Raw genomic sequence first — 17,881 nt, 5'->3', positions numbered from 1 at the left:
AAACACCACATACTTTAAGCCTACAAGTGGTCGATGTCAGCTATATATCAACTAAGGAGAAATAACGTTCTCCTCACTAAGAAAGCCACAAATGCCAAAGAATAAGAATGAGGGACCCTCTAGACCCAAACTAAGTTTAAATCCTAGCTCTCCAACTAACCTTTAACAAGTTACATAAACGTTATCCTGTTTTCTCTTTAAAACCAGGATTTGTAATGTCTGTCTCAGAAGGCTGTTGCATTACATGTATAAGAGGGCAATATAGGGCCTGGCGACGTGGCCTAGCAGCTAAAAGTCCTCGCCTTGCACACGCTGGGATCCCATATGGGCGCCGGTTCTAATCCCGGCAGCCCCACTTCCCATCCAGCTCCCTGCTTGTGGCCTGGGAAAGCAGTTGAGGATGGCCCAAAGCCTGGGACCCTGCACCCATGTGGGAGACCAGGAAGAGGTTCCCAAAATAAAGATTTATTTATTTTATTACAAAGTCAGATATACAGAGAGGAGGAGAGACAGGAAGATCTTCCATCCGAAGATTCACTCCCCAAGTGAGCCGCAACGGGCCGGTGCGCGCCATTCCGAAGCCAGGAACCAGCAACCCCTTCCAGGTCTCCCACACGGGTGCAGGGTCCCAATGCATTGGGCCGTCCTCGACTGCTTTCCCAGGCCACAAGCAGGGAACTGGATGGGAAGTGGAGCTGCCGGGATTAGAACTGGCGCCCATATGGGATCCCGGGGCGTTCAAGGCGAGGACTTTAGCCACTAGGCCATGCCGCCGGGCCCGTAAATAAATAAATCTTAAAAAAAAAAAGAGGGCAATATAAGTACGCATGTGAGTGAGAACTCCCACAGGTCAAACACATCAACCTAACACAGAAAGCACTCAGTAAAATGTGAGCTACAATTACTATCACTCATAAATTAACATTATCCCAGATGCCCATCTACAATGTTAAGATTTTGCAGGCACTGAAATAATTCTGCCCTGATCTCATTTACAAATCCTGGCAAAACAAAATAAGCTCTCTTTCAGAGCTATACTGAACTTACTGTACTGTACTTTAGAGTTATCTGTATTGCTAACCAAACAGAAAGGTAATACACCTCCTTCACAGATTCTGTGAGAGAAGCTTCACGGAACATAAGGATGCTAAAATCTGAGCAGATTTAAGGTAGAAATGGCTTAAATCTTTGGAACATGTGACAGTCACAGTCCAGGGGAAGTGCTAGAACATGCATCAGCCAACCCAGGCACTTCCTCAATCATTAGGAGCTATCATGTGTCTATACATCAGGATGCAAGATAAAAGGCACTTCAGAGGTGCACTGGATCAGAATTTATGAGAGAAACAGCCACCTTTGAAAGAAAAGCAATCTAATCCCAAATCAAGTATTTGGAGTCTAAATTATATGCCTCTGAAATTTTACCAAACAATAACAACAACAAATAATTACCTATTCAAAGTGCAATGAAAACAAGGCAATCTGGTAATATACCTATAAATATTATTTCTAAACAAAAACATACTACTCCTTTGCTCTTATGTTTGTTTCTGGTGAAAATGTAGAGGGGATATTAAAATTTAACCACTAAGAAAATTAGATTTAACTTAACTGGAATCCTCATCTTTATTCAGCATATCTGTGGATTTCCTACTGGCAAAAGATATCCGTACATGTTCACTCTGTAATTCCAACACTTCAAACAAGCGTAATGATTGGTTTATTAATAATTCCATTTCTCACAAAGAAAGGCAAACCTAAAAGCCAAATGCTTTTCCCAAGTCTAAAAAGAACCATGGTAGAAGATCAGGTCTGTATTTACAGGCTTTCTGATTTAAAAATAATATATCCAGTTCTGTATTTTAGAAACATATATGCAGTTAGGAAAACTGCAGTAAACATACCTGTATCGGAAATATTTTGACAGCCACATATTCGTTGAGCAACTGGGCTTTCCAAACACAACCAAATCTTCCCCTTGCCTTTACTTCTAGTAACTGCAGCGGCTTCAAACCTAGTAATGGAGAAGGTGGCGGTGGTCCTGGGTCCTAGAGATAAACAACGATAATCCTGTAAGTGAGCAGAACGTGCTACCTATCAATTCTGCAAATCAGGAAGAAAGTCAAGTTACTAAATAATCAACTGACAGAAACAGCAAACACATGGAAGACAAACTTCAGTCTTTCCAGAACTGAGTTCTCCAGCATCACTAAATACCAATAGCAATCACAAGACAGGCAGCTTGATTTTTTCATAATTACTCTTTTGGTACTACTGCTATATACTTACAGCAGGAGAAAAGATCCAAAAGATTTTTGGTTTAGTCTCACTATTTTTTCCTAATATTATTGTCTGAGAACCCTAGAACAGCCCTACTAGTGTTTCGTTGGTTTGTACTAATTATAATTTCTTGGAGGACAAGGATCTGAAAACCACCTGAAACAGCAGATCACGGCTGTGACTCAAAGCAGACAAGCTTCAAATTTCAAATTCACTACCTTCTCCAGTGACTATTTCAGTTTGTTTTTCCTTCATTAACCTCAGAAATACTAAAGACATTTTTAATCGCTCTGCAGAAATGTATAACAAATAGAAAACGCTTCAAAGAAATACACTGTGATAGCCAAACCGTTTTGTTCATTCTAACTATTTAACACAATAACAATTCACCCCTTTTCTCATAGTGGTTTCCCAAAATTGATCTGAGATGATTTCTGTTTCTGGGGCTGACTGCCAAATAAAGTACAAATAAAATCCCAAAAAAAGTAGTGGCCATCATAGTAGATAAGAAGATATGGTGAGTGGAAGAGAAGTAAACTGCCCATCGTTTTCAGGAGCACACATACAGCATGCACGAGAACTGAGTACAGCATGTACCGTCACAAGGGAGTCCTCCCCATACAAGGCAGAGTGGCACTACTGCATCGAGAGCACTCCATCAGCTCATTATTTGCAACCAACGCAAGAAGCCTTTTGGAAATCTTCCAGTATAGGCACTAGGAACATTTCAAGAGTTGTTCAGCAAGTACTGTGAGGACAACTGCAATTTCTGCAGCAAGAACAACAGTGATGAAGATACTAGGTGGCACCTCAATCGCTTGGGAATGGTATGTGTCATCCTGGATCAACACACCTCCCCAGGCTCACCCCAAAGACCAGTAAGACCTTCTTTGGGGGGCCCGGCGGCGTGGCCTAGTGGCTAAAGTCTTCGCCTTGAAAGCCCCGGGATCCCATATGGGCACCGGTTCTAATCCCGGCAGCTCCACTTCCCATCCAGCTCCCTGCTTGTGGCCTGGGAAAGCAGTCGAGGACGGCCCAATGCATTGGGACCCTGCACCCATGTGGGAGACCTGGAAGAGGTTCCAGGTTCCCGGCATCGGATCTGCGCGCATTGGCCCGTTGCGGCTCACTTGGGGAGTGAAACATCGGATGGAAGATCTTCCTCTCTGTCTCTCCTCCTCTCTGTATGTCCGGCTTTCCAATAATAATAAATCTTAAAAAAAAAAAAAAAAAAAAGACTTTCTTTGGGCATAATTTAGTCCATGGTGCCACTCGGGAGTTTAAAAAGATTATGCCTACATTAAGAAGGTCAACAATAACAAAACCATTACAAGATATTAAATGATGGAGGAGGGAGCAGTAGTCCCCAGGAGACCGGGGGATGGTGGTAGAAACAACTGTAATTTCTCCTAAACTAGATCTTCAGAAAATGGCAGGAAATTCCCATTTTAAAGCAAGATAAATTTTAAGAATTACTGTGACTCATTTCAGAGATATTTATTTTAAAATCTATGTAAAGTTATTTCCTTTCAATTGAAAATGTGGAGTCAGTAAAGCTAGCATGTTTTCATTTAGCAGACAAGTCAAATAGCAATCTTTTAATTCTTGGTGGGAGGCGGACATAAGAATCTCTGTAGAGTTTTGTTTGTTTTGTTTTAATAAAAAACACTGTCTCTCTAGCTCATTCTTCAATGGATCAGCCCTACCTGTTTTAAGAGACTACTGATTCAAAACACACTGCTTCGAGGAAAGTGGAGATGGGAGAGAGGATTGAAAATCATTTTCCAGAGGGAAAGAAAACCATTCAATACTCATGCAAAAATGCAATTACATAACAGCATTAAGGAATCGTTAGGCTACACATTAAAAGAAAGATAGACTTTTCAAAGCAGGGAGGCCAAAAATTAAATCATACAGGTATGGGCTGAAAGCTGAAGACAAAAATAACCAACAGGTATTATGGCCCTAAACTGAAACACTGTGATATTTAGTAACTTGTATATAAATTGATATTCTCTAGATCACACACACACACATAAACATACATACACACACACACACACTACCTATCCTGTTATTCTACAAGTGCTAACAACATGGACATGATTCAATCTATAAAAATAGGATCTAAATGTCTTAATCCCAATCTCTAATTAAGACAATGTCAGCTACTAAAAGCATAATTTCATAAAAAAACAACAAAGTTACCATAAATTTTCAAGGCTCTGCTCAGCAAATTCCTAAGCCATCATTATTTCAGAAACAAATCCTGGATTACCCTCCCAATATAGCAACTATATCAATATTGTATTGTAGTAATTAAAAGATAGTATTGTCAAAAAACACTTTCAATTTGTAAGTTTTAACAAAAAACAATACTGGCCAGTTTTCCAAGAGTGAGAGAAAGGTCTATCTACAAAAGCACATTCATGCAGTATGTCAGAGCCTTTAGAAATGCACGGTGTTTTTAATGTAATTTGAAACAATCATCTTCAATACTTCAAGAATTGGATTCAAAAAGGGTGATTTTGTAGATTATAACTACATAAAATCTATAACAATATATCTTTTAATGAAAAGTATTAGGCTTTATATGTCTATTTAACAGAGACTACATATAAGAATATTAGAATTTATTTTCAGCTTATTAGCATTTTTTAAAGATTTATTCATTTTATTACAGCCAGATATACACAGAGGAGGAGAGACAGAGAGGAAGATCTTCCATCCGATGATTCACTCCCCGAGTGAGCCGCAACGGCCGGTGCGCGCCGATCCAAAGCCGGGAACCTGGAACCTCTTCTGGGTCTCCCACGCGGGTGCAGGGTCCCAAGGCCTTGGGCCGTCCTCAACTGCTTTCCCAGGCCACAGGGAGCTGGATGGGAAGTGGAGCTGCCGGGATTAGAACCGGTGCCCATATGGGATCCCGGGGCTTTCAAGGCGAGGACTTTAGCCGCTAGGCCACGCCGCCGGGCCCAGCTTATTAGCATTTTATATTAATTTACCCCCACTCAAAATCCAACACTTGAATTTTCATTTTCAAAATATATGGACCCATGGAAAGAAACAGAGACTTAAACATCCTATTTAGAGGTAACACTTCAACGTCATCTGTGACACATGTCTTTGCTCTGCTACCCAGAAACTGGTTTTAGTGGGACAGTTAGAAGGACTCCAGAATTTCTAAGACCTATACTCAGGCCTCCAGTTGCTTGGCAATATCTCAGTTGCTTTGCAGCATTAAAGCAACAGGTATTAGAACATGACCCTGGTTACATTTATTTCTTATTTGTATGTGAAGATCACAGCATTAGAGGATTTCCTATTGAGAAAACATTTTGAAATGAAAGTAACAGGAAAACAGAGCCTTCACTCCAATGCTACCATCCCATATTGTTACTATAATCAATAAGGAAGATATGATTCAAGGTGGGGGCACTGCAAAGTTACCAGTGACCATGCTACCTCTTGCGCATGCCCCACCTGAGGCTGAATTCTGATCTAACTATAGCCTGGAGCCTCCAGGTAGCTCATCAGCTCTCAGTTGCAGCTCTGCAGCCACTTCCTCCGCCCAAAACAGCAGCAACGGAACTAACCTAAAATACGGATTTCACATTAAAGAAAATGGAATGGATCACAAAGCCAACCCATGTTAAAAATCAGCATATACTGGCCTTTAAGTTAATTGTACATCATAAAAATTAACCAATAAGAGCTTTCTAAAGGCTAATAGGGCAATTAGGCATCAATTTCTAATCCTGTAAGATAGCTGTTTGCATCTTCTACCTCAGATAAGTATAAATAATAATTCTTTGAAACAAAAAGCTGTTACTATGTCAAACCAATCCTATTTTTAATACTAAAGAGAAGAAAAAAACTTTTATAACACAAATTTATTAAGTTTTATAGGATGCACAGAAAAGTAATAATAACAACAAAAATCTAAAGACAAGATGATTATAAGGCATCCACAAAAGTTCCACAACCATGAACAAACATCAATGCATCTTACCTCTATCATTATATGAAAGGCATGCTTGTGAAGAAAAAACACAGGCAAAAGAAATTAAGATTTATATCCAGAATGAAATGAAAAATGACACATAAGTTACAAAAGTGAAGAAAGAGAATAATGGTTTAGCTCTTTAAAGTCTTGGTTGTGATCAAATGTATTGTACTTTTTAAATATGGATTTGGGAAACTTTCCTTACAAACATAGGAAAGTAGCATAAGAAATCTTGGTTATTACCTACTAGATGAGGGAGTAATAAACAAATTCTTGACTTTAACATAACCCAAGTTATACAATCCTATAGACTTGAAGTCAGCACATGAACTTCCTTATTTTCTGAGAGATGATCTATGTATTTTTTCTCAGATCTAGAGTCTAGAAAATTCAAAAGGCAATTTAACTGAAGACGTGCGGTACAACGGGCTTCTGGACAGCAGAGGGCAGCATTGCCTTTGATAAAATCAGCTCTGCGCTGAAGAAATTCACAGAAAGCTAGAATAAATCTTTAAGACCACACTTTCTGATAGCTGTTTAAAGACTGAAACTCTGTAATTCGCTAGTTCCTGACCTGCCTCATTCTCTTCTCATGGAGGACAGCAGAATTCTACTGCTGACAAAGAAAAATGTTCCTAGTGGCTACTTCATTGTGTACAACATAAATAATGCACCATGGGAAGAAAATAAGACGAGGGAAGAACAAGATCATCAGATTTAAACAGTGACAGACAAGGCTTATTTTTAACCTATATGCTCAGCCACATCAAGTAAAAACAATGTATTCAGTGATGATCCTGGGAATAGGTATACATATTCATCATAACTTAAGGCCACTTCAACACTATTAGAGAGTAAGATTTTCATTTTTAGTCACCACAAAACAGGTAAAGGCCAAAACTGAAGATTAATAGAAATCCTGTCACTAGAGTGAAGGAAGGCTAAGAAACCCTCCAACACATGACTTTATTCTCCAGTTTGCGACATTTCTAGAGAACAAATAGCACTGACAAGAACTGTCAACTCATTTATAGTGCCAGTTGCAACTTGGTTATTCTTCCTTCCTGATACTTTCTTGTGATAATGATTCAGGGCTAGGGTAATTCATCCAAATGGCTGAGATGATCCTACTACCAAAACATCAGTACTCCAGAGTAGAACTCATCACTTAAAAGAAAAGCAAGTGGGCCCAGCGGCGTGGCCTAGCGGCTAAAGTCCTCGCCTTGAAAGCCCCGGGGTCCCAGATGGGCGGCCGGTTCTAATCCCGGCAGCTCCACTTCCCATCCAGATCCCTGCTTGTGGCCTGGGAAAGCAGTTGAGGACGGCCCAAAGATTTGGGACCCTGCACCCGCGTGGGAGACCCGGAAGAGGTTCCTGGTTCCCGGCTTTGGATCGGCGCGCACCGGCCGTTGCGGCTCACTCGGGGAGTGAAACACCGGACGGAAGATCTTCCTCTCTGTCTCTCCTCCTCTGTGTATATCTGGCTGTAATGGAATGAATAAATATTTAATTTTAAAAAAAAAAAAAAGAAAGAAAGAAAAGCAAGCCAACTGAGTGACTAAGGCTTCCCAAGGCTCAAGAATCTCTTTGATCTTGTGAAAATACAGGTGTTTTTGGAGATCAAGATGCCATGGACTAACATCCTGCAAGGAAGTGCACCCAAACAGATAAATGCATTACAATTTAAAAAAAAAATCCTTACTCAACACAATTCTCAGCAAACCAACATTAGAGTAAGCTACAAAGAGCACCAGGATGAACTGGATGCATCAAAAACAGGAGCCAGTATACAAACTAAGCTACAAAATAAACAAGGTCAAGATAAGGATTTGTTAAAAAAGAACTCACTGAAATAAACACAGCTTTAAAAGTCCAAGCACATCTCCAGTTAATTTATTTCTCAATATAAACATGAAAATTAGCAAAATTGTCCAATTAAACAAGAGACATCAACAACAGTCATCAACAATGGGTAGAATGACAAAATAAAGGTCAAAACAAAAACCCAAGAAAAATAAAAATCACAGTCACAGGACAGAATACAAACAACACAGTTTGAATTCACAACATGAAAAATATAACTGAATATTATATACTTCAAATATAGCTAACAATAAAAAGCATTAATGTCATTAGGATTTTAGATAGAAAAATACTTGCTGTTTACCACTAAGGTAGAAAAGAAATTATTGCCAAACATCAGAAAAGAATGGACAGAGGTTCTCATTCATTCACTTATTCACTCATTTGTTCTATATGTTTCCTGCTTGCCTGGTCTATGCTAGGCACTGTCTACCTACCTGGGCTCTAATGAAGCTTACAGTTTTGGGAGACCCAACCAATCAATGACTAACAAGGATGACTGTATCATAAATAAGAGTAATTTGGGACCTTGACTATTTCAAAGAGAAGCCCGCCTTCCCAGGGGAGGAGGCCCAGGAGAAGAACTAGAAGCCAGCAGAGAAGGTTGGACAAACAGTACCGGCATGCACTCAGGATTTCTGGCTTACGTGGCCAAATGGGAAAGTGATTCTGCCTACTGAGAGAAAAGTTTGAGAGACACAATATGGTCCTTGAACGGTAACTGTTCAGAGACATCTAAGTGGAGGCATTTAATAGATAAATTATATATATATATATACACACATATATATGTATATATAACTGCAGATCTTTCTGGAGACTCGGGTTTTGTTTACATACTGTAAGTAAATATGTACATGTGATATGCATTAAAATTTTCTTTTATTTACTACGTAAACTATGAATGACAGATGGAGTAGCTGGCCTTTTATTGCATACTTCATTCAATAGTCTCTTAAGACCATGAAAAACTAAGGTTTTCAACTGAAGGCTCAGGAAACTGACAAATTCTGAATTTCTCTCCTCTTATTCATCCTATTATATTATATTCTAAAATATTTTAGAAATGCACATTTTTTAAAATATTATTGCTGGGCCCAGAGCAGTAGCCTAGTCGTGGTTGCCTTGCATGCACCAGGATCCCATATGGGTACCAGTTTGTGTTCCAGCTGCTCCACTTCCCATCCAGCTCCCTGCTTGTGGCCTGGGAAAGCAGTCAAGGACGGCCCAAAAGCTTTGGGACCCTGCATCCGTGTGGGAGACCCAGAAGAGGTTCCAGGTTCCCGGCTTCGGATCGGCACAGCACCGGCCATTGCGCTCACTTGGGGAGTGAATCATCGGACAGAAGATCTTCCTCTCTGTCTCTCCTCCTCTCTGTATATCTGACTTTGTAATAAAAATAAATAAATCTTTAAAAAAATTATTGCCAGGTAGAACAGAAACAGAATCCATAAAGAAATAATACAATGTGTGTTCAGGACAAATGTACCTGACCTATAGAAGGCAAGATTCATAACGGTACTTGAAAGAACAATTGATGGATAACATGCATCAAGAAAAATCTTTTATAAAGAGCTTAAACTTTCTCCACCATGATAAACTTATCCTTGAGTTCCATTTTCTATAAACTATTTGGAATACCCTGGTACATAAATAAGCTCAATAGTACTGATAGGATCCTGTCAAAGGTACAGTCACGACCTACACAATTTTGTCTTTATTCATTTCTGCTTGCTACAATTTCTCCTGTCTTCCTCCTCCTAAAAGCAAACAAAGATCAAGGCAGTTTAACCATGCTTCTGCACAAGTTACCTAAGTGGTTATTCGCATCTCACGATAGCCAGCCCAGGAGTAGTAACTCTAAAGGGATGTATAGAGAGGCATGCCTAATTCTCCCATCGGCCCAGTGCTCAAGAGCAATCAGGCTTAGGAGGAGCCAGAAAAGAAATGTTGAAATTTACTTTAGCATTTGAATCCTGCAAACCAAGAAGAAAATAAGGGAAAAGACCATGTCATATACAAAGCATGATACTACAAAGCTATACATATTTAATATGATTTATATATTTGATCCTCTCATTACATTTTAGCTTTTATGGGACTCCATCTAATTTTAAAATAAATGTATGAATTTTTAAAACTTTATTTCAGAACTAGTTATTAATTAAATAATTTAGTCTGTGGACAATAATCCTTGGCTATGAATGTCCAGGCTTCACAACTCACTAGGGAACTCTAACTTTAGCGACATGGACTTCAATTTTCTTATCCACCAACTGGACTTGATAAAGCAGAAACTACTACATATGGGTATAAAGCATTTTGTGTACTGTTTGATCCAGTACTCAAAATGAAATAGCTTATTTCCCTATACTAATTTCAAAGTACTAATTTTAAAAGAATATCAACAACAGTCTTCATAAAAGTCTTGCTTTTGTGTTTAATTCTGAAGTTGTTGATCTGTTAGCAACAGTGGCTAATACTTCACTGACCAATACTAAACAAGGCCCACACAACGGGTTCTGTCCCAATCATCCTCTCCCTCCACTCCGCCCAAAACTGTTGAAGCAACTCCTTACCTCTTTACCACTCATCTACCAGCTGCAAAGTCAACCAACCCACCTGTTAGTCTGTTTTAACTGAAGACTCTAGAAAGAACTGTTCCTGTGCCACTTTTATTTCCTGTCTAGTGGGAATCAGCCACAAAGCAGGCACTCGACGGCATTAAGTAAGTAGGTAAGCACAAAAAAATAACAAAGCCAAATGCAGCCCTTCAACTACAAATACGCAGCTTTCGCTTAGAAATGGACTTTCATTCTATTACCTTAAATTAACAGGAAAAAAACTTAACAGTAAGGAAGGAACTAATCTAGGTTAAGATCCAGGAAATAAAGAAAATACAAAAAAAAAAAAAATCAAACTTACTTCCTCCTATATCCCATCTCCTTGGTAGAGAAACAGGACAAATTATATTTTCTGATCTTTACGCATCAATTCCATTTACAAATTAGCAGAGTTGGTCCAGTACAGGTCAAACCAAAACTAAATGCAAGATTTAAACATTTAAAGAGACGTCACTTGTAGAAATAAGGCATGTCCATTAATCGAATATATAGCTTTTATTTGTTATCAGTTGTTGACATGGCTCACATTTTCACTTACAACCTTACTCCTTTTCATTTTTCGTATGAAATTTTAGCCAATTTCCAAATAGCCATGTCTAAGGTTCTCTATTTTTATTTTAAATATTTGTTTACTTTTGTTGCAAAGGTAGATTTACAGTAAAAAGAAATGAGAGAAAAAGATCTTCCATCCATTGGCTCACCCTCTAAGTGGCCACAATGGCTAGAGCCAAGCCAAGCCGAAGGCAATAACCAGGAGTCTGCTCTGTGCCTTTCATGTGGGCGCAGGGCCCCAAGGCCTTGGGCCACCCTCCACTGCTTTTCCAGGCCACAAACAGGGAGCTGGATGGGAAGCGAAGCAGCCAGGACAAGAACCAGCGCCCATATAGGATCCTGGCACTTGCAGGGGGAAGATTAGTCAATTCAGTTTTTGTCCCAGGCCCTAAGGCTACTGTATTTGTAAGCAGAATAAATTACCTATGTTCAATGAAGGTGATTTCTAAGGGTAATTTATGACACTTCTCCCTACAGTTCAGATGTATTAAGAAAGTTGTAATGTAAACTACCGATACAAAAATAATACACTGCTAGAATAGTACATTCATAGGAGCCTTGTATTATCATTGTGCAGGCATCTACCAAAAAAATTGTTCAAGAGTAAGACATTAGCATTATTTTTTTCCACTTTTTTCTTAAGACAATAGGACTACATCACCACAGTTTAAACATAAAATAAAAATTTAAAAATTGTAAACTGTGGGTTCTACCTCTTACAACAAAACCACCATAAACTTTCAGCCGATAAAATCCTACATTACACATGTTATTTCTACCCAAATTAAAAATATTTTGGTATTTATTGTGTTTACAAGAGATTCTTTAAATTCAACTAAAAAACATCACCTAGGTAATGAAACAGATTAATACACATACTGAGTTTTAAAAACTGTCCTCCAAATACTGTTAAATTAAAAGAAACTAGCTGTACAAATTTTTATAAGGTTATAAAACAGAAAAATTCACATACTCAAACAATGGAGACTGGAGAAAGCGGCCAATGATATATACCAATGTGTAAAAATTTATTTTCAGAAAGTGATAAAAGCATATCAGCAAATGATTCTTCTTCATACACTTTTTAAAACATTTGTCTCCATATAAAAAGCATGTATTTATACCTAGTGTTCTAAGGAGAGTTTTTAAAGAAAGGGAGAAACCAAGAGAAAAAAATGAGAGTAAGACAAAGTGTTTAAAACTCCAACTATTTAGATCTATAATGTAACTTCCTGGTCCTGCAGTCAGTCTATTTCAAGACATGTTTCTATGAATCTCAGACTTCTGTAACTATATTTTACCATTAGCTTTCTAAATATCCTGCATCATGTCCAGATGAGGAAGCAGCATGTTTTCTTAAACTGACTTGGCTAAATAATGCTACCCTACACTTTCAGTATCTTATTCATTTTACATGGGCACATATATGGACCCTTACAGGGAAAACTCCCACAAAGCATTTAAAGGAGGCTTAGATTCTCAGAAGATAGTAATCTGGCACAGCATGAATTAGCAACCTATTATTATTTTAATATCAAGGTCAACAGGATCATTTCATATGCCCAACTCAGGTATCCCAAACATCTGAAAGCTTTAAGGCCTTATCAAACCAACACCTAGGTAAAATGTCATGATGTAAGGACCAAAGATGCTGATGTTATTTTTAAAAGCATTAATGTTGTAGTACTTAAGGGCTATTTCTAAAGCCTTTAAGAATGAACAAGAAGTTAACTTCATACCTAGTTAAAGGCTGGTCATATCTTTCTCCTAAAATTTAATTTCTAATCAAGTGTTTATTTTTTAATCAGGACAAATATAGATTTTATAAGCAGGAAACTTGACCTCACATGTGGTTATAAAAGCAATGCAAACAGTTTTACTGAAACCACATTAACTCTAACCACAATAAAACTTCTTAATAATAGAGGCCATCAATTCCCTCATATGCATGACTCACTGTCACTGGAAAAACCAGTTTGCATTCAGTTTACTCAGTGGTATTATAAAAGCATCTTCTTACATGTGGAAAGACAGTGTCAGTACAGGCAAAGAAAAGTAATCGAGGTAACACAAATTGATAGAATGTTTCAGTCTGCAATTACTGAAAGAACTGAATAGTGTCATTATCCTACAAAGCCTCAAATTCTTCAACTTACTTCACATCCTTTAAAAATATGGCCTCTAGTTATCTCCAAGCAAAGCCCTAAAGTAATTAAATGATTTTAAAGGAATCACTGGCCATATTATCACCAACTCAAAAATCTAACTCTAAATGCAAAAACCCAACTCGGTAATTCATCACTTTACAAAATAGCCATTAAATACATATATTACCTAAGGTACAGTAATTATTATGATATAAACCACATCTTCAAGGGATAAGTTTGGAGAGAGAATGGAACATGGACAAAAATCACAATGAGCCTTCTCAAATGGAGTTGCACATCTGAATCACAGCTGGAAATTATTTAAGTACTGTTTCTTCAATTACTTCAGGAATAGCACTAACACAATCCTGAGTGCATAGGATGAATGGTTTACTCTGTGATGGGAAGAAAGAGCTGGAGGACAAAGTATGGAGAAGCATGTGCCATGCTACAACCACTGGTTCTTTGCAGTGGATCACAGGTTGGTTCCAAGTATTTTAAAGCATGGAAAATTCCATTTTTAAAAAGTAAAACTGCTGTTCTAGTAACAGCTCAGATGAATAAAGAGAACTGGCAGAAGGAAGATCAACCAGGAAACTCCAGCACCAAGGCATAAGGAGTCAAGCCACCACCAGCAATCCTGTAACTGGGTCCCCACTGATTCACTTCTGGTCCAGCTTCCAACTAATGTGTCTGGGGCCAGCATGATGATTCAATTGGCAATCCTCTATCTTCAAGTGCCAGCATCCCATATGGGCACAGGGTTGTATCCCAACTGCCCCACTTCCCATCCAGCTGCTTGCTTATGGCCTGGGAAAGCAATGGAGGATGGCCCAAAATCTTGGGACTCTGCACCCATGTGGGAGACCAGGAAGGAGTTCCTAGCTTCAGATCAGCTCAGTTCAGCTCCAGCTGTTGCAGCCATTTGGGAAGTGAACTAGTGGATGGCCATTTGAGGAGTTACCTAGTGGATGAAAAAATCAATCTCTCTCTTTCCCGTTCTCTCTCTCTTTCTCATTGTAAACAAATCTTAAATAATATAAAGTTAAAAAAAAAAAAAAAAAAGATGGTCCAAATACTTGGCCCTCTGTGAAACACGTGAGAGACCAGGGTGGAGTTCTTTACCCCTGGCTTGAGCCTGACCCAGATCTGACTGTTACCGCAATTTTGGACCTTGAGAGCTTGTTTGGAGGTTCTAGCAGGGGAGCGCAGCTACTCCTATACCCTTGACCGAAGACCGGTCCTCCTCTAGCGGGGATGGTTGTCCTCTTCGACTGAGCGCGCAGCTTCGAGAGGGACGCACATGGAGCAGTGAGGGAGGAAGGGGACACCCGCCTAGCCAGCCAGATCAGCCGAATCAACCCTGGCGATCAATGGGGCGACAGATGTCGCAGCCAGATCGCCCTCAGATCCTAGAGCAATTCTGGGAGTACACCAAAGGATGGAAGATCCCTCACACTCTAACTCTGTCAAATAAAAATAAAAATCTTTAAAATAAACAAACAAATCTTTAGGGATGGGGAGGCAGCTAGCAACGCTGTGGTATAGCAAGTAAAATTGGTTCAGGTCCCGATGCTCCAGTTTGATTCATCTCCCTGCTCAAAGCCTGGGAAAACAGCAAAAGAGGGCCCAAGTGGTTGGATACCTGCATCACCATTGGAGACTCAGAAGAAGCTCCTTGCTCTTGGCCTCAGACCAGCTCCGCTCCACCATGCATTGTGGCCCGTTAGGGGGTGAGTCAGCAGATGGAAGTTCTCTGTGTCTTTCTCTTCCTATCTCTTCCTCTCTCTCTAACTCGGCCTCTCAAATAAATAAATCTTTTTTAAAAAATAAGGATCATAAAAGCAATCTCAGCTTCAAATATAACAATGCCCTGAATTACAATAGGTATCAATCAGGATGAAAATGTAAATGATCACAACTTGGTAAATGACAGAGCTAAAAATAGCTGTCACCAAGATACACAAAATGGGGAGAAAATGAAAACACATAACAATGGTGGAAGCACAGCAGTTAAGGATTACAAGGAAATATGAATGGCTTTGATTAAAAAGAAAAAAAACTTTTCTATGCCTTTTACTGTGTGAGATTTATTTTAAGTAAATATTTTTATTGACTAAGAACCATAAACACAAGATTTCAAAGTACTAATATCTATTATTTCTTCAAGATAAATTAGCAAAATCTGAAAAATTCTAAGCCACTCGTTGTCTCAGAGATACAGAAACCATCATTTAATAGCCAGAAGCAGCCTAATGATCATGAGACCAATGTTCTACACGCCAACTAATACAAACCAGCCTTTAACCAAAGCTCTAATGAGAAGTTTCCTGAAGAAAAGATATGACAAATTTTATGTTGCTGTCTGAAAATATTTAAAGCAGGTGGAAGGAAAACATTCCAGAAACCCCTAGCAAGAACAGAAGATCTTTTGCTACCAGGGCTTGCAGTATGCAATATTAAGGTGAGAATATGAACAAGTGGTGAAATAAGAACTCACTGTAACTTCAACGTACAACATGTCTCTCCTTCTAACTTCTGCCCTTCAAAAATTCTTGAACAACTTAGTAAGCACTGGCAGCAACCCAGGAATTTTTATCTATAAGTCAATTATATGTTCATAGACCCTATTACTAAATATGCTGTAACAATCTTTCAAACAAAAACTGTATTATGTATTATGTATATTATGTATTATGTATATGTCCTTCAATCTATGACTTGCTTTTGCCCCATTTAGAATAACGCTAACTTGAAATAATGTGACTCTTCATTTTACTAGCCACACAAACTATCTAATACTGAAAGGCAGGAAAATAAATGCGCCTACAGAATTGAGACTGCAAAGAAGTGTAATAAATGAGATGAAACACAGAAGCATCTGCTCTCTGAAAGGCACAACAACATAACCAGGAAGAGTGGAAGTCTAGCAGCCAGCGGGCCTTGGTTCAGATCTCAGCTCTGACACTCAGGAGTTCTGCTATGTCTCAAATTATTTATCTCTGAAACGGGGATTCACAGCCCTGTGAGGTGATATTACATCAATGCTATGCAGGTGTGCACCTGAGAAGCTTCGAATAACATGCCAGGCCCTGTTCCACATTTTCAGGCCGGAGTGCAGCCTGAAGTGTACATGCGCACACATACATGTCAGCAGATGCCAGGACTGATCCTCATAGCCAATCTCACACCCTGGAAATACGTCATCAATAAATGCTTGATGTAACTAAAGACTGTTATTTTCAAATGAAAGATAAAACTACACCACTTATAACTGGATGGTCACCAAATAGCCATGCAAAGCTTCAGTTTGCATTAATGTCTCATCAGAAGGTGAGACAAAAACACATGATATTGTAATTTTTAGAGACAGCATTCTAAAGTGATAAAAATGGAGCTCCACATTGACTGTAATACTCATTTTCCACAACACAGGCAAAGGGAAAGCAAAAAGGCAAATTTGTCAAATTTTTCACAATAAAGTTTCACTATGCCAAGTTACTGAATACAAAATCCATAAACATAGCCCTTATTTTTTCAACAAATACACATTTCATGCACGCTCATGACAGATGAGTGCAAGTATTAAGTAAATGTGAGCAATAATATTAACAACAACAAATATCTAAAACCCACAGAGGTGATGCTCACGAGAGAGGTCTGGTTCTTATTTACAGTAATAAAAGTATCTTTCCTTTTTTGAAAGGCTAAATCCTTGAATTAACTAGCATTTCTAAATAACATGGTCTCATATATAGGAAATCAAATCCTTTTGAAAAATGCTTTAGCTTGGCTTTCATTAAGTGCAAACCAGGTAAGGTGACACTGCTATTTTAAAACTCCTTTTTAAAAACTTTAAACGTATTCATAAACATGGTTTCTAGGGCCCAGCGCGGTAGCCTAGTGGCTAAAAGTCCTCACCTTGCATACACCAGTATCCCATATGGGCGCCGGTTCTAACCCCGACAGCCCAGTTCCCATCCATCTCCCTGCTTGTGGCCTGGGAAAGCAGTCGAGGACAGTCCAAAGCCTTGGGTGGGGGGACGGCCCACAGCCTTGGACCCTGCACCTGCATGAGAGACCTGGAAAAACTCCTGGTTCCTGGCTTCAGATTGGTTTAGCTCTGCTTGTTGTGGCCACTTGGGGAGTGAATCAACAGACAGAAGATCTTCCTCTCTGTCTCTCCTCCTCTCTGTTTATCTGACTTTCCAATAAAAATAAAACAAATCTTAAAAAGAAAAAAAAACATGGTTTCTAGCTATTTCATATCATATCACAAGTCTAGGGTAAGTCCCAGAAACTGTGTCAGTACTGAATACTTTCATTCTCTTCTAAACTTAAATATTACAATATTTTTAAAGTTACCACTGACAGCGGGAAATTGCTATCTAGTCTATGCACATCTGAGA

General features: G+C 38.9%; 1 protein-coding gene across 1 annotated transcript in view; it reads right to left on the bottom strand.

Annotated features, from left to right (window-relative positions):
* The window catches only part of ACVR2A (activin A receptor type 2A), an 85,113-nt gene that overhangs the window by 11,795 nt on the left and 55,437 nt on the right, over nt 1–17,881 (bottom strand). Inside the window, exon 5 of the mRNA XM_004577178.4 lies at nt 1,905–2,048. Within this exon, the coding sequence (XP_004577235.1) occupies nt 1,905–2,048 (144 nt within the window). The remainder of the gene's footprint in view (nt 1–1,904; nt 2,049–17,881) is intronic.

Source organism: Ochotona princeps, chromosome 5 (assembly GCF_030435755.1).
Source record: "Ochotona princeps isolate mOchPri1 chromosome 5, mOchPri1.hap1, whole genome shotgun sequence".
Lineage (NCBI taxonomy): Eukaryota > Metazoa > Chordata > Mammalia > Lagomorpha > Ochotonidae > Ochotona > Ochotona princeps.
This window is presented reverse-complemented; position numbering and strand designations above follow the sequence as displayed.